The 24,236-nt window shown below is 38.5% G+C and overlaps 1 protein-coding gene, 1 long non-coding RNA gene and 1 pseudogene across 26 annotated transcripts in view; 2 read left to right on the forward strand and 1 right to left on the reverse strand.

The window, feature by feature from the left end:
- ELAVL2 (ELAV like RNA binding protein 2) overlaps positions 1–7,018 on the forward strand; it is a 160,997-nt gene extending 153,979 nt beyond the window's left edge. For 17 of the 25 annotated variants that reach the window (XM_034967260.2, XM_034967247.2, XM_034967255.2 and 14 more), the window contains 2 exons: positions 3,636–3,674; positions 4,236–7,018. In XM_034967260.2, coding sequence (XP_034823151.1) covers positions 3,636–3,674; positions 4,236–4,566 — 370 coding nt within the window. In that variant the 3' untranslated portion in view covers positions 4,567–7,018. The remainder of the gene's footprint in view (positions 1–3,635; positions 3,675–4,235) is intronic. The other 8 variants (XM_055092080.1, XM_055092082.1, XM_057298726.2 and 5 more) reach the window with 2 other exon arrangements.
- Positions 7,019–14,305: 7,287 nt separating this feature from the next.
- On the reverse strand, positions 14,306–14,961 carry LOC100968800 (nucleolar protein 56-like; annotated as a pseudogene).
- Positions 14,962–22,989: 8,028 nt separating this feature from the next.
- LOC117981658 (uncharacterized) overlaps positions 22,990–24,236 on the forward strand; it is a 153,357-nt gene continuing 152,110 nt past the window's right edge. Inside the window, exon 1 of the long non-coding RNA XR_008619746.1 lies at positions 22,990–23,011. This is a non-coding gene — a long non-coding RNA (uncharacterized LOC117981658). The remainder of the gene's footprint in view (positions 23,012–24,236) is intronic.

Consider the following 24,236-nt stretch of genomic DNA (forward strand, 5'->3'; position numbering starts at 1 on the left):
CTGTGTTATTTGTAAAATGGATTTTGTTCAGGCTAAAGAGCAGGGGAGAGTGCCACTCGCCACCTCTCCCCTTCGATGATTGCTCAGTCTTCCCCCAGGGAGGCAGGTGATACACAGGACTGAGAAGGTACTGGGTTCAGTGCATCTATTAAATATAAGTAAAAAATACTTTATTTTAAATACATATTTATTTTATATTTTATTTTAAATATATATTTAATGGATACTTTAATATTTACCTTCCATATGTACTACATTATCATCCACACCCCTCCCTGAGATATTCTGGAGGCAGCTAGCTTGCTCTCCATTTAAAAATTGACTTCCATTTATAAATGACCATAAATAAAAGATGGCTGGGCGTGGTGGCTCACTCCTGTAATCCCAGCACTTTGGGAGGCCAAGGCGGGTGGATCACGAGGTCAGGAGATCGAGACCATCATGGCTAAATGGTGAAACCCCGTCTCTACTAAAAATACAAAAAAAATTAGCCGGACGTGTTGGTTGGGTGCCTGTAGTCCCAGCTACTCGAGAGGCTGGGGCCAGAGAATGGTGTGAACCCGGGAGGCAGAGTTTGCAGTGGGCCGAGATCACGCCACTGCACTCCAGCCTGGGTGACAGAGCGAGACTTCATCTCAAAAATAAATAAATAAAATAAAAAGATGTCCTTGAGCAGTGGACAGACCCAGCAGACATATTTCTAGGGGCTTGTGGTAGTAGTCCTTGTGTTTGAGCTGCTGCACTATTTTCTCTTAGAACTGCCTGTGTTACAGTTTGCCAACTGCTACTGGATTTGGAGTGAATGGTGCCCATGTAGAGCACCCGCTGCCTTTTCTGAGCTCCCATGGGAAACATGAATGTATGGCACCGAGAAAGCTAGTAAATACTTGTGGGCTCAGATGCATACAGTCAGGGGGCTTCAGCAGTGCCTGGGCACTGTTTTCTAGGTTCCGTGCTTCTCCCTACACTCGTTGGTGATGGAGGAGAAGAAAGATTAGAGTGGATAACTTGGCTTAGTTCCAAAGGACCAATTTTTTTCTAAAATGAGAGAGAAGTGAAGGAATCAGTGAAGATCATGGTATCATGTAAAACTTCACAGATAGGGTAAAAAAGATGCCCTATCATAATTTGGAGGGTCCTCGGAGATCCTGTTATAAAAAATTCGAAACCTCCTGTCTGGGGATGCCAGAGATGGAAGTGAGGGAGATGGAGGATGGAAAACGAAATGTTTCTCCCTCATTGCATGTACAGTCATGCATCACATAACGTTTCAGTTAATCACATGTACGACCGTGGTACCATAATATAGTAGACTGCAAAAAATTCCTATTGTCTAGTGATATCATAGTCATCCTAATATTGTGCAATGCATTACCTTTTCTATGTTTAGATATGGTTAAATACACAATACTTAGCATTGTGTTAGAATTACCTACAGTATTCAGTACAGTGACATGTTATACAGGTTTGTAGACTGGGAGCCATAGCCCATACCATATAACTAGGTGTGTGGTAGGCTATTACCATCTAGGTTTGTATAAGTGCATTCTATGATCGTACAACAACGAGATCACCTAGTGACACATTTTCAGAACATATCCCCATTGTTAAAAAAGGCCTGACGGTAATTCACTTCAGGGGCAGATTTGGTTTCTACCCTGTTTGAAAATTCTGAAAACTCATCTGTCTCTGGGCGTATGCTTGGTGTCCTGAGTGGGTGGTAGCAAAGCATGACCTGTCCCTACATGGATGCAATTAATGGGCATAGACGGTGTAACTTTTGAGTGAATTGATAAGGTGCCTCTGCATTCTGGGTCTTCTAGCACTTTGGTTGGAGACCTCAATATGCGGTTCTCTTCTACAGGTAGCATATGCCAAATGCATTCTGTGTTGATCATTCCAGCAATTTGATAAAATTGTATTGTTACTTTATGATTGGTGATGCTAATATGTGTTTGTCTTTATTGCTGGTATTTGTGATCCTTATTCTTGACTATAAAGGCATGGCATCTTTGACTGTACTCACCTCTGCAAAAAATAAAACCCCACATCTTTTTACTTATGTGCAGACAAGGTCATCCAACCAATCCTCTTACTAGTTTTCATTCTGGACTAAGTTGACCATAATTTTGGTAACCTCATTGTCTTTATTTGGTCATCACATATTTATTATAAACTATCAGTGACCCTGGCTTGTGCTCAGTGGTGCAATGAGAGGGTGGTGGGTCAAGGCACGCACACACACACACGGAACACGCACACAGAGACACACTCACACACGAAGATCTTTTGTCATTGTGGTCTGTTCTGTTTCCTTACACTTTGCATAAGCTCAGTTCTTTTCATCTTTACAAAACAAAATTTTCAGTGGAGACTGAGGGCAGGGATGTGGGAGGCTATATATTTCCCCATTCTGAAAGACCAGATGAGATGTGTTTTGGCTTTTACAAAACTAAAAGGTGTTGCTTTTGCATGTATACTTTAGCGTGACTTGATGCCACAGGTTAGGTGATAAGGCTGAGACTTTTCAAACTTACCTCTCACGGGTGTTAAAGAAAAAATTCTCACCCCCACCCCCAGTCCCGGAGGGACAACCCTCGGATGTCTTTGGAGAGTGCTGAGCATTGTAGCAGTTGAGGGTGGTTGTGGGCTATGTATTAAGTTATGCCTCCTCCTCAGAACACATAATTAGTTGGTAAGCACTGTGGAAATTTGGGACATTAGAGTGGTGTTTTGAAACTGATAAAGAAGAGTCAAATGCTGTAAAACTAATATTTGATATAGGAAAAAGGTAGAAGGTTTTAAAGAGTACTTACACCTCCACCCCCACCCCTGTTTACTTTCTGTAAACATTTTAAGTGAGGCTCAGATTGGCTTGTTTTGTTTCCTACCTGGCCTTTGAAAACTGAGTAGGATGACACTTCCTGTAGCATAATTTGAATACAGCATCCAGATCAGGATCTGAACTCTTGGCTTTGTTGCACACTGGAGTGATGGATTTTTCTTTTTTCCTTCTCTAGACCTCAGCTGAGCACATTTGAGAAATGGGAGGGTTAGCTTGGGTTGTCCATAAGGTTTTTTCTACCTGTAATTATACCTCCTTGATTCTAAAAGATGAAAGCCCTTCAAAGTTGGGAAATGAAAGGAAAATGTATAGAATTCTGTAACCTGCAGAGTTTGAGTATCAATGCCATAATTTACTAGCCCTGTGGTCTTGAGCAAGCCACTTAAACCCTGTGTGCCTTAGGTATCTGCAGGCACCAACAGAGTTGTGAAAATCAAAAGTAGTATAAAGAACATGTAGCTATACATTGATCACTTTGAAGCTACCTGATGAGAACCCTAAAGTTAACTATCCCAGAGCTTTCGCACTTCCTCTCTGAAAGGTATCCTCAGATGACCGTCACTGTGTCCCATGTACTGACCCTTGTAGAGAGAAACCATTCATTGGAAGAGCTGTCCTGTGGCAGTCGGTGCCCATTAGCTTAAAAACGTAAAAAGACCCAGCATTCTGAGTCTTCACATATAATCAGTGTACAGATATCCCCTCGGAAGATGGCAGTAATGAGCCCAACTTTCTTGAACATCAAGGGGAAAAATTAAAAACTGAAGTTTGCTAAATGTGTGTTTTGCAGGTTGGACAATCTGCTCAATATGGCTTATGGAGTAAAGAGGTAATGATAGAGGTTCATGATACTCATAATCCCTTTCCACAGTTGATTGGTTTCTTTGATTTTGGGAGTGCTATTCACACCCCTCATAAGTTTTTGTTGGGTTTTATTTTGCATGTGCAACCTAATGAAAAGCTGCTCTTTGAAGCACAATTGACTCAAGAAATTTTTATACCACCGGATGCCACCTGGTCTTTTAAAAACCCATCGTTTGTTTTGTATTGCGTTACGACGTTACAGCATGTTTACGTATGTGTTGATCCCTTCCCCTGCCAATCCTGCTTAATTCATGAAGCCAGTTCTAAATATATTTCTTTGCTATTGTGGATGATATTTAGTACAGTGAATAATGGTCATTTCATAACTTATTAATATCTCAGTAGTCTAGCATGTCACTGCAAAGCCACACACAGACCTTGGTCAAAACATGAAATAGTTGATATATTTGTTGGGGGAGGAGAGTTACTAAAATTCTTGGGGATGGAAAAGGTATAAGTTCATTGCTGTAACCAACCTCTGTTTTTATTTTTTTGTGTGTATGTGTGTATTTCCTATTCTGTTTAGCAGGTTTTCTCCAATGACCATTGACGGAATGACCAGTTTGGCTGGAATTAATATCCCTGGGCACCCTGGAACGGGGTGGTGTATATTTGTGTACAACCTGGCTCCTGACGCAGATGAGAGTATCCTGTGGCAAATGTTTGGGCCTTTTGGAGCTGTCACCAATGTGAAGGTCATCCGTGACTTTAACACCAATAAATGCAAAGGTTTTGGATTTGTGACTATGACAAACTATGATGAGGCTGCCATGGCGATAGCTAGCCTCAATGGATACCGTCTGGGAGACAGAGTACTGCAGGTCTCCTTTAAGACAAACAAAACGCACAAAGCCTAATGAGCTCTTGTCCTCAGTCCATTTATATATGAAAACTATACAACAAAGGCAAGTTAAGAGAAACTTTATACATTAGTAAATGTCTTTGTAAGTCAGTGTTGAGATGGGGATAAAACGACTACTTAGCATCCTAAGAAATATGTGAGATTTTTTATTGCTAGTATTTGAATTAAAACTTCTTAAATATCTTTTATGTTTGAATATGGACAAGAGGTACAGGGTTTTTACCTGTCACATTGCATTCTATTGCCTTCTTTGAAGAAGGTGGACCTTTTAAAGTGTTTCAGCTAAGGGAAGACATTTCTTTTCTTTTTACATAACTGCCTTGAACCTGTGAGTAAATATTGAGGCTTTGTGTTGTAATTCTTCAGTTGGTTGTGTCTTTTTTTTCCCCCCTTTTTTTCCTTTTTCTGATTAGCTTTGTGTTTGGTTTACATTTAAAGCATTGCTGTTATGTCTGTTGAAGAAAAGTATTTTGAAGTTTACATTTTTATTTATGAAGTTTAAAACAGTATTTATTTTGTAATTATGATTTGGGTTGGGGAAGGGGGGGCTACATTATAAACGCTTATTGTAAGAATACTGGAGAACTTTTCGTAAAGCAGTACCTTGCCAAAGAGATAAGAGCCTCTTTGATGTGGGTTTAAAAAAAGCATCTATTTTTATAAAAAAGAAAATTTGGAGAAACTTTTTACTGGTCCTGGAACAAATATTTTGACTTGAATACTTTGAGAAATCTCTTCATATGACACCTAGTGAGCTTTTAAAATTTACCAGGAAATTTGCAGCGGTTGGAAAATTTAGAAAGATTTATGGTGTAGAAAATACTTTTGAGATCTTTGTATGAAAGGAGTAGAATCAATGGGGGGAAACACTGCTGGTTTCATTTTTGTAATCACCAGTGGAGCGTCTGATCATCCTGGTTATTATGTGATAGGTGGCTCACATTGATTTGTGATTTTGAAACAAATAAAAAAAATTTACAAAAGAATATATAAGAGCAGGCAAGAAATTTAAATTACCGAGAGATGGGGGAAAAAATCTGTTCTTCCTAAAGAAATCCCTTCAGATAGAGCTCATGGTGTTTAGTGATGTACTTGCAGTATTGTTTGAAGAATTGTTTTGTCTTAAGGAAAAAAGACGTTGCACATGATTTGTACTGCAGCAAATCAGCAAAAGTGATCTGAGTTGGATATATTTGAAGGTATTTTGAAAGTTACGTTCAAGGCTAACACCTGAGCTTTGTGTAATGTAAATAAGACCTTGTGTTTATGAACCTTTCAGCTAATTTAATTTTTTTTCCCTTACATGCCAAGTGATGTTCAGGTTTTGAATGTTTTTGTATCAGTTTTTTCCTTTGTAAATGGCATTAACATTGTTACTTGAGGTCTTGCTTAATCACTTTTGTTGTCCTGAGGACTTGAATTTACAGTGCATCAGATTTGTTGCAAATTTTGTCTGTAGATAGTCTAGCTTCAGCTGTTTATGGTGATGCTACATTTTTGTTTATAAATATGTTTGTGGTATAAAAAAATGAGTATAACCATAGGTTTTGAACAAATTTCCTTACATTTTTCATACAAAAATCATAAATATCTGTATGCTATTGAAATTTAACTTTGTATGATGCTTAAAAACCACTATTTGGGGAAATAATAAAATAAGTCTTTACCATGTATGAAAGAAATTTTAAAAAATACAAAATATTTTCTGATTAGCATCTAGCTTATAATAAATTTTCAAAAAAGCTGAAGGCAAAAATGCCTTCATCAGGATGCACTGAGAACTATATAGTTACGTCCTGCTTTTTGTATAAACTGAGATGCTCACATGCTTCCCCTTAGAACAGGCAATGTGCTATGCATAACATAGTTGTACATTATCTTTGCGGTTGCTTTGAGTTTTATTTTTTATTATTTAAAATTGTAGTTATAAAATTTTTCAGTATAGTACAGTACATATACTGTGAGGCGCGTGCTAAAGTGAATAAGCGAGTTTTCATGCTGACCCACTCAATGCTATTCAGAAATCAATTGGCTTAGCACTTTCTCATATCCTTAGGTGCATTTAGATTGTCAGAGTTAACCTGCGTTTAAAAAAAGAAAAACACTAAAAAATAAAATACATGTATATACTTAAAAAACAATAATAAGGTTTCCCTCAAGGGAAAACAGCAGCTACATGCTTCTTTCCTATACTACTGTAGCAAACCAAGGCATTGATGAGAGGGCATGCAAATTGTGCTTCACTTTACAGTGTTTATCAGAGCACTTAATAAAATGTAAGGCTGGTATTTATTTGAAGTTGTACAGTATGACTTAATTCACATCTGTTGGAATAGAAAATATATTCTGTTGAGTATTTAAGAGGCTGTACATGTTTTCTTTTGTGTTTGGATTCTTTGTACTTTTTCATGTTCAGTACATCAATAAACAAAGTTGAAGGGAAAGAACAGTGTGGTGAGTAGGTCTTTATACACAATTCGGGGGCACCTGTGCTCAGTCTAATAAGCAGACTTGCTTTCTTGAATTAAAAGAAGTTCCCTGAGAGTTTTAGTGGAAAGCAGTGTTACCTCTTAGAATTCCAAAAGGCAAGTTAATTGAAGTAGAACGTGCAAAAAATTTTTGGACTGAATGACACCATCTGATTAGTTTTCAAATACTGCTAAATGAGTAATTCTCACAGGAGAACATACTCTCATTTGCTAGTTGTAAAGTTTGGGAAATCGGATATCGACACCATTTTATGGCTGGGATTCAACCTTCAGCTTTTTGCACAGATAATCACCCTTACACGTCAGTTAAAAACCAAACAGGAGGAAAGTAGCTTACTCGGCTTCCACTGGCAATCTTTAATTCCCTCATGGGATTAAGTGTTGCTGTGTGAAAGTTACTTTTTTGCACAAATGCTAGATTGTCAAGAGATTGTTCCCTAAAATCAGAAATTCAGTTTCTGTTAAGTTAGTGTTGTTGTGTGTCACACACGTTACAAACCATGAACTCTGCCAACCCCGTATTTCACATACAAGTTCAGTTCTTGTATACACCCTTAACAGATCTGTGAAGGTTAAAAGGATTTCCTGCTGATCTTTTGTGAAAGGATTCTACTTCTATAGAACTTCAGACAAATGAGTATAATAATGAAACACTTTTTTTTAAACAAAGTATACTAAATGACTTATTTTAATTTTATTGTATCTGTCGGCTTTTTTGGTAGAAGCCATTCTAAAAGTAATTGTCTTGAATTCACAACCTACTAGTCAAGAGCATAGTTGAGTGACAAGACACTTCGTTTTTTCAACATGCAATTAGTCTTAAATCTCCATACTCCCTCTTCTTATTATATGAATTTAATACTCTAATTTTGTGATGTTGGAACATCCTCCCCTCACCTCTCTCCATTTGCATGTTTTATCGGTATTTTGATTGGTTTGCATGTCAGCAGTTCTTTTATAATTGAGCAGATAGTGGAAAAATTCTCAGCAAAGGAAGTTGGTATAGTAACTACTGGTATATTTGAGGAGAAGTTTCGTCTTTCTCCCTTTTTTTTTTTTTTTTTTTTTTTTACCTGTGCTTGGAAATTATCTGAACAATATTGAAATTCAGTTTTAGAGCGGCCTACGTGAAATTCTTAATGTTAACATCATTTTACATTATAATCTGAGAAAAAAATGTTAGCAATTTAACCATTCTGTTTTTTTTAAGATAAACAGATTGCAAGATTTCTACTCTTTATAAGAGGTTTACAAATGAATTGTAGTGGAAACTGACAACTACTTGCTTAAAGCGTTACCTAGAACAAAGAAAATGTGTTTTTTAATAAGTTTGTTGAAATTGTAGTACCTAGGCCTATTAACCTACTTATGGAGCAATAGGCCATATACCTTTTATTGGGTAGAAGAAAAAAAGAGGGGCATTTAGCTTTTTTATGCCTCTATTATACTGGAACCTGAAACAGTGGGACCAAACAAATACTGATAAAATCGTGACAGTTTATTATTATTGGATGAAGAGCATTTATAGTCTGTCATTGCAGTTAATAGCCCATATTTTTCTACTTCTAGTAGTAGTCACACTCCTCTGAAAATTTCCAAAAGTAGGCCCATCTCCCTTCAAGTTGCAAAGATTGAATATTTACACCACTATTACAGGCATCCTGTGGATATAGGATGGACCTTATTGAAATTAACCTTTCTAGAATTCTGGCTCATAAAAATAAAGATTTTTTGGTTGGTTAGCACATAGTTAACTATCTACCATACTGTGCCCTGGGTCTATAAAAGTGAGCAAAATACTGCTCTTACCTTCTTGGATACCACCTGGAAGGGAGGACTAACAAGCCAGCAGGTTATGACTGCAACGTCCTAAGTGCTATGAGAGCCCAGGAGCAGCTGTCAAGCTACTTTGCTGTAGTTTTTATAAATCCAGTTACAACTCACAAAAGTAAAACCTGTTCTACTCCTCTTACAGATGCTTCTTTTCCTTTCTTGGACTAATTGTTGGCTGATGATTGTTTAATTTTCAGTCTGACAGTGGTATCACTTAGTTTTGTAAATCTTTGAATGCTCTCATACTCAAGTTGTCCAGATCCTTTCTTTAAAAAACGCAAAACTACTAATAAACGGTAAGACACTGTCGATCTGAATAACTGGATGGCGTGAGGTATCTGGCTGGATAGTCTTGCTCTCTCTAAACATAAACTATGGAGTGACGATTTTGAATGTACTAATATAGTAAAGTACCCTGGATATTATAAGTATGCTTGATGGGTTTTACCCTACCTTAAGACTCACCACTATCTTAGGATCTTAAACTTAGTATTAACATTACTTTTGGTTTAAGTAACTAAAGATATAGGTGAAGACTACATTAATACTCAGCCTCAAAATCACTCATAGGTGTTTTTTCAAATAAATACCTTATAGCAACCTTATAAATACAAGAAAACAGTCTATTTCTGCAGACATAAATGTGTGGAAGACATACGCCTTTCTGCTCTCCTGGAGCCTGTCATGCTCTAGAAGATTACATCTGTAAGTAACTACAGTAAAGTGTTGTACACAAAGTGCATTAAAAGAGGAGGAAGGGGGGAGACTCCTAATGTTGCATGTAGTCGTGGAGAAGGTTGTTCCTGGGATGGGAATGCTGAGCCACACAGAAGTGGCAGCTGTTGAGCTGCATCAGTAAGGGTAGATGGGATTTTAAAAGATACCCGGGGAGGCAATTCAAGAAGACATCCCTGGGATCAAAGACATAGGCAAGCCTCTATCTCTATTATTTCTGGAGAATTAATAAGTCATATTCAGTCTAGACTTATGAGTTTGTGCCCATGACTAGTTAAGTCTAAAAAATACCTAAACAGCAAAACTTTTTTTCTTGCCCATTTCTACTGCAACACCAAAAATTACTTGCCATGATAGGTTATGTGTGGTTTAGGGAGTTCCGTAGAACTTGCTAGGGACATTCCTCTCTTTTAAAAGAGACATTTATTTGGGGTGTGTCAGGCAGTCAGTGTATGTGAAAAGATCAAACAAAAATAGAATCTCTCCAGCAACAGAATACTGATCTTTTTCTCCCACTATTATACCTATCAAACTCTATTGTTAAGATGATAAAAGTTATCATTTTTTAGGATATATACTATTTCTAGTGTTACAGTACCTGATTCATTCCTTTCTTGGATATGAATTTTACACTCTTCTTACCTGTATCACTCAAGCATCACCTTCATCGAAGGTGAGGGAAAAATTATAAAATTCAAATACTTCTCAGATATATGCAAGATGAGGTTTTAGTTTGATAGGTTGCCCTTTTTTTTTTTTTTTTTTTTGGTGTTTGGAAACTCAATAACCATTTCAATGATGAACCTTGCTGGGTTTTTTTAATCCTGTAAGGCCCTTTGACCTACAGGTTGTTGATAGCCACATGCTATCTCTAATGCTGATTTTCATCGTGTACTCCTTTTGAGAATGCTCCTCATCCTGTTGAATGCATGCTTCAGAAACAACCCGCCCATCTGCGGATTTTCTTGCATACATGATGAGACCAGCAGCCATTCTCAGGGTGACTCACTCTTTGGAATGAAACACAGTTGGCAAGGTAGTTTTGTTATCTGGATTGCGGGTTTTTAATTGCAGTGTGGCAAAGGTGCAGCAGCTGGCCATGAGAATGGGGGAGGGATGTCATGACCCATAAATCTATGTAGGCATCCAAAAGATGCAGTGCTTCATTCCTTGGACCTTGAAGAAAGAAAGCAGCCCATCAGGAAGTACCATTGAGCACCTTGTTGAAAGAAAATCCCCGTACTTTTACATCCATGTTGTAGATCATCTATTTCTTTAAAAATGTTTTGTTATGCCTTAGGTGGTAGTAATTATAAGAAATAATGCAGATTTTCACACCAAGAAAAAACCTGGATTACTATCAGAAAGGTTAAGCAGATATTACTATAAATGCTGAGCCAGAAATGGCAGTTGTTACTTTATGAAATGTTCTTTAGTAGAAATTTGATCTCTTGAGAATGGTTGCTGCAGTGTGTTGTCTGTATGTAGAGAACTATATGTTGAATGTATTCTGTTTTTCAGGGGTTACTCTTAAAGAAGTACCTGTGTTCTATTCATACATTGCATAAAGAAGTCCTCTTTGCTAAAGTAAACTGCTACTTATGTTTTCTGTCTTAAGATGGCCTGAGGACCAGATGATAAGCCAGGCATTCGGTCTTTCCTACATAAAGGGTGGTAAGAACTTTTCATAAATTTAGTCTGAAACTTATCCTAATCCTAATAATGAAAATTTATTTTATTTTTTGCTGAAATAGTAGTACATTTTAAAAGTTGTGCTTCCCAAGCTCGTTTATGTCATGAGTGCCTGTCCTGAGGGGGAACCTTTATCTCCACACACGTACAACCACTTCTAGGCCTAGCAGCACACCAGGGCTTATGTGTGGGAAGCTCTGATTTAAATACTTTACTTTTTTAAAATTTCCTTTCTTTCACTAAGTGTACATCAAGCGTCTACGCTGTACCAGTCACTATGCTGTAAGATTTAGGCTGAAGACTTAATTTATGTTCTATTTCTCAGTCTGGTTTTGAGTTGGAAGACACTTCAGTGGTCTTGTTCAGCACACCTTATTTTGCAGATGTATGAGCCAGACCCAGAGAGATTAAGGTTCTCCAAGATTTTTTGCTAACCTGAGACCTGGCACTGAAACCCAGCCCTCCCCACTCTTGGAACTCTGTCCTTCCTACCATCAAAGTACTAAAACACAAGCTGAATTAACTTTAATAAGCTGTGTCCTTTTATGATGTCAGATTTTTGAAATCCTTCAGGATATGTATGGCATCTAGAAGTTGAACATAGGTAAGTGCATATAGTATTTTTTGATGTGCTCAATATCATTTACCTCCCTTAAGAATAATTTCAGTCAATAATAGGATAGTCACTGTCGAAAATGCATAAAGTACAAAAAAATACAGGTCAAAATTTACTCAGTCCTTTCATGGAAAGAAAACATTTTTTAGTACATTTTGTCGCTGCCTCTTTATTTTTAATCCTTTCTACAACATTTTTAAACGTTCAGATTTGCTTTTTTCTTCAATAAAGTTTTTTTGCTTTTTTAATTGTGTTCTATGCGTATATGAATAATATTTTTTGAGATAAAATAATGCATTTCTGATTTTTAAGACATGTCAAAGCTGTTGTCTGTTTTTTGTTACATTGATTGTTGCTGACATTATGTCAGGGAGGTGTAAAAATCAGGAGTTCTATGTGGTTTCCTATTACAACTGTATTTCTCCAGGCTTTTTTTTTTTTTTTTTTTTTTTGAGACGGAGTCCCGCCCTATCGCCCAGGCTGGAGTGCAGTGGCACCATCTCTGCTCACTGCAATCTCCGCCTCCTGGGTTCAAGAGATTCTTCTGCCTTAGCCTCCTGAATAGCTGGGATTACAGGCATTTGCCACCACGCCCAGTTTTTTTGTTTGTTTGTTTGTTTTTATATGTTTAATAGAGACAGGGTTTCACCATGTTGGCCAGGCTGGTCTCAAACTCCTGACCTCACGATCCGCCCACCTCAGCCTCCCAAAGTGCTGGGATTACAGGCATGAGTCTCCAGCCTTTTAAAAAGGTTAAAGACAGATGAAGTCCAGACGCTAAGATGATCTCTCCAAACCTCAGTTTAGGGTAGTGATGCCTAAATGACTACTTGCCACTGTGTTCGGTGGGTAATTTGGTTGCAAGCATCAGCTATTCAGTAGGGTCATGGGTAGGGAGAGAAGTATGAAGCTACTTTTTCTCTCTATGGACAGAGGGCGAGTAGATGTCATAGGGTACTGATAACTACTTCTGTCCTTCTTTTCTTAGCAAAAGAAAATGCTTCCATCCCTAATGGGGACAGGAGGAGAGGACGACGATGAACCCAATTGTGTGTGAGTAATTTTTCCTCCTCCTTCCTGGGTCTGTGATTGCGGTGATGTTCTGTCTTGCAAGGGTCTGGGTAAATACTGGCTCCTTATTGCTTGTGCTCAGAGAACTAGCTGATGGTAGAAGAGCACTTTTAAAGGAATTGATGAGACTGAAAGCTGCTCGTTAGAGTGCACCTGGATCCTGCCATGACATCACAGGCGGACCATAAACGGCTCTCCAGAAAGCACGACAGCCTTTTTTCACCCCTTTCTTAACAATGAGACGTAGATTGGGCTTGTTCTCTATTCAAGCATCCTTATGAGTAAATGTCTATTTTTATGGTAGAGCTGCACTTTAAAAATAGCTCCAATCAGTGCGACTCTTTTCCCCCATATGTTAAAAAGTTATACATGAGTTAAAATATCTCAGATTGCTTAAATTCTTCCAAACGCAAGGCACATTCCTTTTTCCTTTTTTTTTTTTTAACTGTGGGGGAGGGGGTTAGGTGGGTGGGAGGGGCGCATTAACTACAAAATAAGGACTTTCAGGGCCTCCTTAACTCTGTTTCAGACTTTTTAGCAGTAGCAAGATTTTTAAACCAAGATTTGAGATTTCTGATTTAAAAAATTCATTAATATTTGGTGGATACAGTCTCCTTCCTGAAGCGATTGTTTATTTTTGTTGCTGAGAGCAATTAGCTAGAACAGTCACAGTTGCAGCTGTTAGATACTATAAGCTCCAGTGGAGATCACAAAAGGCCTTATGCACATTTAGAGGCTGTATTTGGATTGTTGTTAATGGGTGATTCTTCTGGAGTCTACTGTGTTAGCAAATTCGATTGGGCGATCCTGAGCCAAATCAAATGTACAATGGGATCATCAGCATGCTGTGTTGATCAGAGTCACTTAAACACCTTGCTGTTTTGTGCAAGCCAGGATGGCTGTGGCTGCATGTGCAGAAAGAGCATGTACTGTTCCTTTTCCTGAATCCTCCCCATGCAAACCTGGATGTGACTCATCTCAAAACATTATGCTGTTTTCTGAGGAATTTTTCCTTTTGTGTTTACTTCTTGTTTGCTGCTTTTGACTTGTTGGAGCTTTTGTGAGATAATCTGCATGTGCACGCATGAGAGAGATTCACAGATACAATCTGGTGCCCATTGATTTATGTCTTTTGGAAAGAGTATCTTCTTAGAGAATCTTGGCTCCAGTTTAATGGCTGACACTTCAGAAACAGCAGCTCAAATGAAGGAGTTGTTTCAGTATTTTTCTAGTGTCTGTACTTCTGCCTATGAATATCATTTTGGTGAAGGAGTGTATATTTCTGTGCATATCCATAATCATACTGCCTTAGGATTCACAATATGCTTCGTGTGTGAGAATTTTTTATTGGGGTATAGGACACGGAATGGAAAATGTCGCCTTGGGGTAGGATGTGCCCCGCCTGACAGGGAACGTCCGTTTGCATTCTCATCTTCCTGGGGTACTTTATGTAACTTTTTCTTCTTCTTGGAGCTGCTCTTGCTGCCAGCAGCCTCTTCAGGTCCACTGCTGACCAGCTCCTTCCTCTTTGAAGGAGAATTTCCTGTTTTTTCTTAGCGACACTCCTGTTGCCTGCCTCTTTGGGATCATTAACTGCTTCCTCCTTGGGTGAAGATGTCTTCCTGTTGGGAAGACTGATGCTGCCAGCGGTCTCTCCTCGATGGCTGCTAACCAATTTCTCCTTGGAAAAAGATTTCCTTTTATTAGGTTTGGAGAAAGTTAGATGGGTCTTTGATTCCATTCTCCTGAGGAGCCTCCTGGGGCTTTTGCTTTTTCTTCTTTTTGGGTTTTACACTTGTCTTTGCACACTCCTCTGGAGTTCTGTTTTCCAAAGATGGGACGGCAAGTGCAGCTAGCATTTCTTTTCCTTCTTTAAGCGTTTCTACTCCTGTTTCTCCAGCTTCCTAATAATCTCAGCAGCCGTTTTCTCTGCCTGAACCATTTCTGTCTTCATGACATCCATTTTCTTTGATAGGATCTCTCCAGTCTCATAGAAAGACAGTCTCTCTTCAACTTGTTCTTGAAGCTTCTCCCCAAATATGCTCATGAGCACCTCAGCAAAGCAGTCGATTTGCGAGGCAATACTGCATTTGTTTGCCAGGTATTGGGAGATGCGGCCTTTATTCCTGGCAGCTGCTTGGCCAGTGAAGGTGGAGTGGAAAACGAGTCCATATTTTGGTGTATTACCCTTTGTCATCAGGGCTCTGGAGACTTGGTCCTTTTGCTGGGCCCTGGGAAACAGTATGCTTTTACATACATTTTCTCTCTGATTCTCAGAACCTGTGAGGCAGAGAATTCTGTATTGTTCCCATTTTACAGAAGTGTACATAATCTTAGAGTTGGTAAATAGCAGCACCCGCTTACTTTTGTGTACTGTTGCCATTTAGTGGAAATAAGAAAATGCGTATTTTGTATATTCTGTAGCTAAAGCAAATTGATGGACTCCCCTACATTTAAAAGGCTGGTAGAGATTGCCCTAATTGTAGGACTAGTTTATAGTGGCTTCATAGTAAGTGGAATCAGGAGATGTTAACCGTGTCTCTTTTTGGGGAAATAATTTGGGAATCTTGGAGGGTTTTGGTAATTGTATTATAAGTGGGAATCTCAAGTGTACATTGAAATTTTGTTTCCTGCTAGCTAGCATAAATTAATTACAAGTCATTACATTTTGATGAGATTTACGCACTTATATGAAGATATTTTTAGAGCAGCTTTTCAAATGGCAATTTATTGACCAGATGGCAATCTGTTTGAGTAGCCAGCTTAGATCTATTACTAAGTCAAGTAGTGTAGTTCTTTAATCACACCTCCCTGCAATAGAAATTTTCATACAATTGGAGAGGTATAAATGCTGGTATATTTTATCTAGTAATTTATCTAGTAATTTTAATGAAACTTTTTCTGTAAATATTTTTTATCTTTCTCTGGATAACGATTTTTAAATAATTCTATAGTCTCCTACAGTATTTGTGTTTTGAATTGACCACATGCAAATTTCAGCAAATGCAAGACTTTCTTCCCTTTTTCCTTCTAATGAAGATTAAATAATTATCATAGTGTGAATTGTTGATGGATTTTTTTGTTTCTTTAAGACAATTTATATTTTATCTGTTTGGAAACCAAGCCAATGTATACTAGGGCACCAAAATCATTAGAATTGGAGTGTGTCTATTAGACAATGTTTTTTAATACTCAGACTTGATTTTAATACTCAGTATTTGAAAGCAGTGTGGTAACATCATCTTGAATAAATTAGTTAAGGACCCATTAGAGATACGGAAAAGTGAGATGAGAAGGATGTGGAGCTGTGAGTGAGGATAGATGGGTTGACCAGACCTCAGAGCAAGAGGGATCAGTGAGGGCACCTCTGTGTCATGCTCTTCTTTCCCACACAATGGGCAGGAGCCCTGGGCAAGGAATGGAGGTAAATCAGGAAGAATTCCATTAGGAAGATTTCTGAGTGACATTTTGGACAGTGATCCTGAGATTTTGAAGACTATAGACAGCTGTATTGGGCTCAGAGTAAAACATCAGATCTTAGTTGAATCATGTCGCAACAAATATTGAAACACTTGTAAAACATTTTATCTTCCACTGTGGCTCTCAAAGTTAGGTATGCATGGTAACTCACCTTTGGAACTTATTAATACAGATGCTTCAGACACAACTGGATCCTGATTCAGTGGCTCTAGGGTAAGTCCCAGACAGGCTTTATAACAGACAGGGCTTTTTCAGTCAAGGCAGAGACACATTAGTGGTTGGAGTTAGCTGGAAAGGGTATAGGAAATCTGAGGTGTTCTTGCTCTGCTCGTTCCTCCTCCTCCTCTGTTGTGTTCTCTTCAGGGTCCAGGAACCCTGTGGTTGTCTATTTCTATACTAGTTGACACCCAGAAAACTTATATTGGACTAAATGATTTGAGTCAAGCACCATGCTAAGTATTTTCTGCATTATCTCGCTTAACATTATGAGAGAGATACTCTAATCCAATTTTACAGAGGAATAAGATGAGACTGAAAGAGGTTTAAAAACTTGTCCAAGGACTGTAATTAGCAAATTGTTAAGCTAGATCTGCAACTCCTGTGACTTCAAAACCTGCAGGCTTAACACAGTATACTGTAATGGTTAATAGTAGGTGGCCTTGATAGAAACATTTTACCCTTAAGTGAGGTGGTTTGGTTTTACTGCTGAAATACATCACCGGGAAAAAAGCCTAGCTGGGCTTTTTGTGTGTGTGAGGGGAAGTCTATAATACATACATAACTTAGCTCATGTTTTAGCTTCCTAGACTGGAAAATCCCTTAGAGTAGTACCTTTCCTGCAGGTCAGCTTGGTGTTTCTTTCCCTCTGTATCCACCACAGTTCCTTGAGCATTGTGAGCACTCAGAATGCATGCAGGATACATAAAAGGGGAGAGTGAAGTCTGAGGAGTTATTACCTACTCACAGTTAGGGTGTGAGGCCTGGCTCATTCTAAGATGTTATTTTCTCTATCAAAATATTAGTGCTGATAATATTCGTTGTGGGTTTTTTGTTTTTTGGTTTTGGGTTTTTTTTGTTTTTTTTTTTTTTACATTTTGGATTTGCTTGTTTCGAGGGTGTGTCAGGGTTGAAAATAATGCCTAAATTATAAAACAGTGACTCCAGGAAAAGTAGGGAAAAGGAATTACTATGTTTCAAAAGAAAGTGCAAGTGTACACACTCAGTAAACTTTGTTGTGTGTTGTTTCTGTTCTCCTTGGATAAGAACATCTTGTAAGTGTGAATGTTTCTTATATAAAGTTAGTGATATAAACAGTTAATTATAACGTCTTCCATCTTGGACACTATATAAACTGGTCCTGTGTCTGAAGTGTGTGTGTGTGTGTGTCTCTCTCTCTCTGTGTGTGTGTGTGTGTGTGTGTATGTGTGTGTGTATCAGAAAAATCAGACGAATGTAAAGAAACATTGAAATGTCTGTTGTTCTATTTCTTAAGAGACCAGGTGAGTGGTATTTAGCGTACACTTATAAATACAAGACTTCATAACTTTCCTCTTTTTGATGGTAATATTATGGTATTAATAGCCAAAAGGTAACCTGACCTGCTTGAATTTACTAGTAGTAGTAGAATATCCTCTGCTTAGAGTTGATAGCTTGACTAATGCCACTTATTCACCAAAAGCCAAATCCTAAGAGTCATACAACAATATCAGGAGGTTACGTGCATGTGGAGTTCTTGGGTGTACTTGGGCAGATACTTCTCTGACTTAGTATCAGACTCTTATATAAAACTGTCTTGTCATTATTGCTTTCCTTTGCTGAATGTAGACCATGACCTGATTACTAATTTTCGTAATTCTGAAAGATACATATTCCCTAATGGAATAAAGGGTTAGGGGTTAGGGTTTCGCTTCTTTCATCATCACAGAATAAGATGGAAAGATGAGTTATCTGTTTCTAGGTAAGTGAGTGAAAAAGACGAAAGCATGTATCCTGACTAAAGCATGGTCAGAGTCAGACTTTTTGGAGTAGAACCCAGATTATTTCCCTTTTGTCTCGCAGTATGTGAGCCTCTAACAGGTAAGAAAGCTTGCAAGCTTTAATGGAACCCAGTTCAGATTAAAATCTTTGATTAAAATCTTTATTTTTCTGTCTTCAGAGACAAAACATTTGTTCTTTTGGTGGCAAGATAGGCAATTATCTTAACTGCTTTGTATGTGTAGAAAATTACCTCGGTAGCAGTTATGGGTATTTCTGTTTTTGCTGTTTCCTGTTGTTCATGCATGCTGTTGTACCCATAAGGAGTAATAAGCCTTGTGGATTAGTTGATGCAAATGCCTTCATTTGGCAGGTGAGGAACTCTGGTAAAGGAAAAGTGATTGACTTGACTAATGTTGAGCACTCTGTGTGATTAGAACCAGAGACCTCTATGTACCAAGCTATTATTTAGAAACTGAGTAGTATCATATGAGTGAAATAATACCTAAAAGTATTCAAATACATCTTACAGTAGCACTTGCTATCTAAATTGATGTGCATAAACATGAAGGATACGGACTTTCCTGAAATAAAATGTGCAGTATTTCACACAGTGTTCCAATTACTTACCACCATATCACCTTCAACATGACATAATCTTGGTTGCCAAAGTAGATTGCTAATAAATTACTATAGTACATAGAATAAGAACTGGACTCTGTTCTCAAGGTCTTGTTGTTCTAAGTATGGCCCATGGATCAGCAGCATTGATATCTTTTGGAAATTTGTAAGAAATGCAAACTTATTTTATAATAGCTTCTACCCCTAAACGACTGAGCCATAATCTGCATCTTAACAGAAGTCCCAGGTTGATCCATTCGCAAATTAAAGTTTGAGAAGAAGTGATATAAGACAGTGTTTCTTGAACTTGAGCATTCTTAAGATTGACCCAGAGGGCTTGTTGAAACATGTATACGTAGATTCCTGGGCCCAAAAATTGATTTCATAGGCCTGGGGTATGTGCATTGGGAGTTATCTTTTCCCTGGACATCTTGCAGCTTTGGTTGGATGGCTTCCAGGGCTGGGATATTCCAAGTGTCGTTTAGGTGGTTGAACTCACTTAGTTTAAGATTGTGTCTTAGTCCATTTTGTGCTGCTATAACTGAGTACCACAGACTGGGCAACTTCTTTTTAAATTTTATTTTAAGCTCTGGGGTACATATCCAGGATATACAGGTTTGTTACACAGGTAAACGTGTCCCACGATGATTTGCTGTACCTATCAACCCATCACCTAGGTATTAAGCCCAGCATGCATTAGCTATTTTTCCTGATACTCTCCCTCCCCCTACACAGGCCCCAGTGTGTGTTGTTCCCCTCCCTGTGTATATTTGTTCACATTGCTCAGCTCCCACTTATAAGTGAGAATGTGCAATGTTTAGTTTTCTGTTCCTGCATTAATTTGTTGTGGATAATGCCTTCCAGTTCCATCCATGTCCCTACAAAGGATATGATCTCATTCCTTTTTATGGCTGCATAGTATTTCATGGTGTATGTGTCTTCATTTTCCTTTATCCAGTCTATCATTGATCGACAATTGGGTTGATTCCATGCCTTTGCTATTGTGAATAATGCTGCAATGAATATACGTGCGCATGCATCTTTGTAATAGAATGATTTATATTCCTTTAGGTATATACAGACTGGGTAACTTATAATGAACAGAAATTTATTGGTATCATGGTTGCGGAAGCTGGGAAGTCCAAGAGCATGACACCAGCATTTGGGTAGGGCCTTCTTGTTGCATCGTCCCGTGGTGGAAAGCTAGAGGGCAAGAGAATGTGAGAACAAGGGCAGAGAAGGCCAAACTTGCTTTTCATCTGGAACTCACTCCTGTGATAATGGCATTAATTCATTCATGAGGGCAGAGCTGTCAATGCCTAATCACTCCCTAATGGGTCTACCTATTATATTGTCACAATGGCAATTGAGTTTCAACATGAGATTTGGAGGGGACATTCAAACTGTAGCAGATCCTTTGCAACCAATTCTGGTTACTTTTACTAAGGGCTGGAGGTGGAGTCTACAGTAGTTCCACATTTATTTGTTAAAAGTTACTCTGCAAAGGACTATGGTTGATGGAAAAAACTGTTCTGTGGTTACTAGAGGTGAAAATCTGTGTAGAGAGAAATAAGCCAGAGGAATAATATGCGAACTGTTTCCAGTTAACCATTTAATGGGTTGGCTAGGGGCTTTACTGTCTTTGTCCATGGAAAAGAAAAAACAAATTGCACATCTCTGCTTTTCTAAATTCTACTTCTTTCTAAGAATTTTGATAACTTCATCATTTCTCTAGCCAAGTACAGCCAACACATATCAGAACCCGGCAGTTGACATGGCCATTTCGTTCTTCCTTTTAAAATTGATTTAGGGCAGTTCTTGAGCAGCCAAGGCTTGGCCACCTCCTACTTTGCCTTAAGGTGTTTTTATGTGTTTATACGCTGAGAGCACGGGTACCTTTGAGGGGTTGCAAACAGTTCGGTTGATCAGTGTGGTCAGGAAGTACTGGCCCTCACCCTTGTAAGACTGCTAAATCTGTAAGACTGAGGAAACAGGAGGATTTGGATATTGGATGAGTTTCAATAGGTATGTTTGTGTTCTTGTCAAAATGAAAATTCTTTTGAGTTGATACGTATTCTTGTTTGTGTTGTAAAGTCTTAATATAGCAGTGGCACAGGAAAAATACCCCAAAAGTAAGTTTTTCTAAAGGATCTTTTTCCTGTAATGTTTAAACCATTATTTATCTTTTCTGGTTGGCATCAAGTACTTGGTATGTCTTAATAGAAGGGAAAAAAGTTGCTTCATTACTTGTAGTGGGTGCAATCCTTAGCAAACTCTACTTTTTAGAATTTTGGGTAAAGCCTGGGTATGTGAAGTTTTGTTCATTTGCCCTTAATTTTCACTTATCTCCTGTAATAAAAAGTAAGTCATTTATAGATAATATAAAGTAACTGCTAAGAGAGGACGTTCCTATATGACACGTGTCAGGATTTTTAAAGCTTTACTGCCTGTAAATTTCTTTTGTTTCAGTTTATAAAGGTGTGCTTTTTGGAACAATATAAGAATTGAAAAGGTTGGATATCTTCAGTTTTGTGTTCATTTTGAATATTGTATATTATATATTAAGATATAATACCACAAAGCCATTGGATAATTACAGAAGATTTAGTTGGAAGGCACCACAGGATTAGAAGAAGAAAACCAGTATTTCATTTAGTATCCATTGTTAGCCCCGCCTCGTGTGCAGCACCTCATAGTTCTACAAAATGAGTTGTGTCTTCCGCTTTTACAGCTGAGGAAACAAGAGTGTAAGTAGATTGCGAAGATATATTTAGAGAGCTAAGATTTAAATTTGGGGTTTTAACCTGGCCTCTGGAACCCATTCTCACCATGTACCCTGTTTTATTGAAAGCTGGGTAAAAGAGATTTGAGTCCATGCCACCATTAAAAATGAAAATGCCTGATGACTACTTCAGTGTTGTAAAGCTTTGAATATACATTTTAATTTGATCTGCAGAATCTCCTGAGATAGATAGGGCAGGTGCTAAGATGCTCATTGGGATTGGGGTGAGAAGGTAAGAATCTGAATCTCAAGAGAACTGAAGGACTTGCTGGATGTAACAAAGGCTAGTAAATGGCAGAACCTGGGAGCGGGTGTAAACTCGCTCCTGGTGACTCCGAGCCTCATATACTTTCTCACACCTGTCCTACCAGTTTGTTAGAAGTGCATTTAAAAGAGCCTGGAGAAGTTAAGTGGAATATTTCAGGATTGTAACATTTCATAAAAAGGGCCGAAAAGTGCACCTTTACTTTCACTCCCCCCTCATCCTTTCTAAGCTGACTCCAGCAGGAAGCTGTGTGGAGCTGAGCACCACCTGGATGAAGTGTGTTAATAGTTACGTTCTGATCTAATGATATTCAGTAACCCATATCTTCAGAGTTTAATTTTCTTAGGGAAAAAAAATGAATGCCCTGCTTATTTGAACATTAATTATTCTTTTCAGTAGATTAATCCTACTTACTATAAAGCTTTGTTGATCTTTTGGCTTATGTCACCATGTAATGTTGATGTGATTAATTTTTGTTTGCATGAAAAGGAGGTTTTACTTACCACAAGAACATTTTTAACCTCTTTGCTCTAGAGACATTTGGAGTTCGATGGAAGTATCCTGTGTGAATACCTGTGGTTTTGATAGTGATTGTTGCAGGGTGGGTTTTCTTCTTTCTGGAGGCCAACTTTGCTTTTATGATGACCTATTATCCCTGCGTGTCTGGCTCTGTCTAGTCATATGTATGGATCTGTTCTTCCTGTCTGGTCCACCCAGGCTTGGGAAGTAACTTGTCAACCCTGCCCTCAGAGCCTGCTTGAGAGGGTTGGCAAACTCTACTGGTCCTGCTGTGAATCCCTCAGGCTTGCGAGGGACGACAGATGGTTGAGCTAAACTGGGAGCCACCCCTCTACGTAATGATGAAAAATGACCAGCCTCCTGGTAAGTGGAAATCAGGACCATGCACCTTTTAATTCTAATAAACAGGACTTTGAAACAAACAGAGTGAAGAAGGAAGAGGAAACCCTTTCATAAGTAACCTGTCTTTGTTAGTACTCTTTGTACTTATTAGTAGGAAAGATCTTCACGTATGTATATACTATTGTATCCATGTAGTCACTACACATAGACTGCTGGGACTGAAAAGTAATCCCGTGTGCCCTTTTGGATATAAACAATCTCAGTAAAAGCCAAAAAATGTGAGGCAGAGTACAAACATGGATGCAGAATTGCTTTCTGTACTATATGAGCAGCATGGGGCCCACTGTTCTTATGGCTCCTTCCATAGGTGTCTGCCTTTCCCATAACTTCAGCTGAAGTTGGGGCCCTCAGCAGCCCTTGAAGCCCCTGCTCTTGTACCTGGCCTCAGTTAATTGAACCATTGCTACCTAACTCAACGACAACCAATCTGTAGCCTAGCCAATGAGTGACTTGGACCAGTTACAGAGAACACAAACAAGTTAATAGAAGGGAAAGCAGGTAGACAGAGTAGCTGTGTCAGTAATAGTGATACACAGGAGTGAAGACCCATGAACTTGTGCTGCCTGGCATCCTTCTAGTTACTTTGGCTCCACTTATTGTCTCCCTGAAGCATGTTTTTGGGCTCTTATCCTTCTCTTCCGCTTTACCACTCATATCCTTATGATGACACTCCCTTGTGTGAGCGGCCTTAAATTAATCCAGTCCATGGTCAATATAGTTTCATGTTTACAAGTGAAATTAGTCTCTGGAGTCAGCAGCTAAGCTTCAATAACAGCTTTACCCATTCCAAACTGATGAGCTCTTGTAAGTTCCTTAATTTCTGAAAGCATCTTTATTCTTCCTCTATAATATGAGACAACAGTACCTACCTGAGAATGCTGGAAGACTTAATAAATAACAGATGTAACCATTAACATAATGCTTGGTACATGCTCGAAAGATGTTAGCTGCTGCTGTTATTATTATTAATATGTGATTCTGTTGGGGCCTTTCAACATATTAAATGATGCAAGGCTTTCTTTTGTATTCCCTAAGCCCCTTGGAACTCTAACCATTGACCTGATCATTGTCTACAAACCTGAGGCTCTTTTCAGCTGCTCTGTTTGAGAGAGAAACATCTAACCTACAAAGGGAATCCCCAAATCTCACAAGTCTCAGATTACTAAGGGATTGTCATACCTGGATA

This window comes from Pan paniscus, chromosome 11 (assembly GCF_029289425.2).
Source record: "Pan paniscus chromosome 11, NHGRI_mPanPan1-v2.0_pri, whole genome shotgun sequence".
In the NCBI taxonomy this organism is placed as follows: domain Eukaryota; kingdom Metazoa; phylum Chordata; class Mammalia; order Primates; family Hominidae; genus Pan; species Pan paniscus.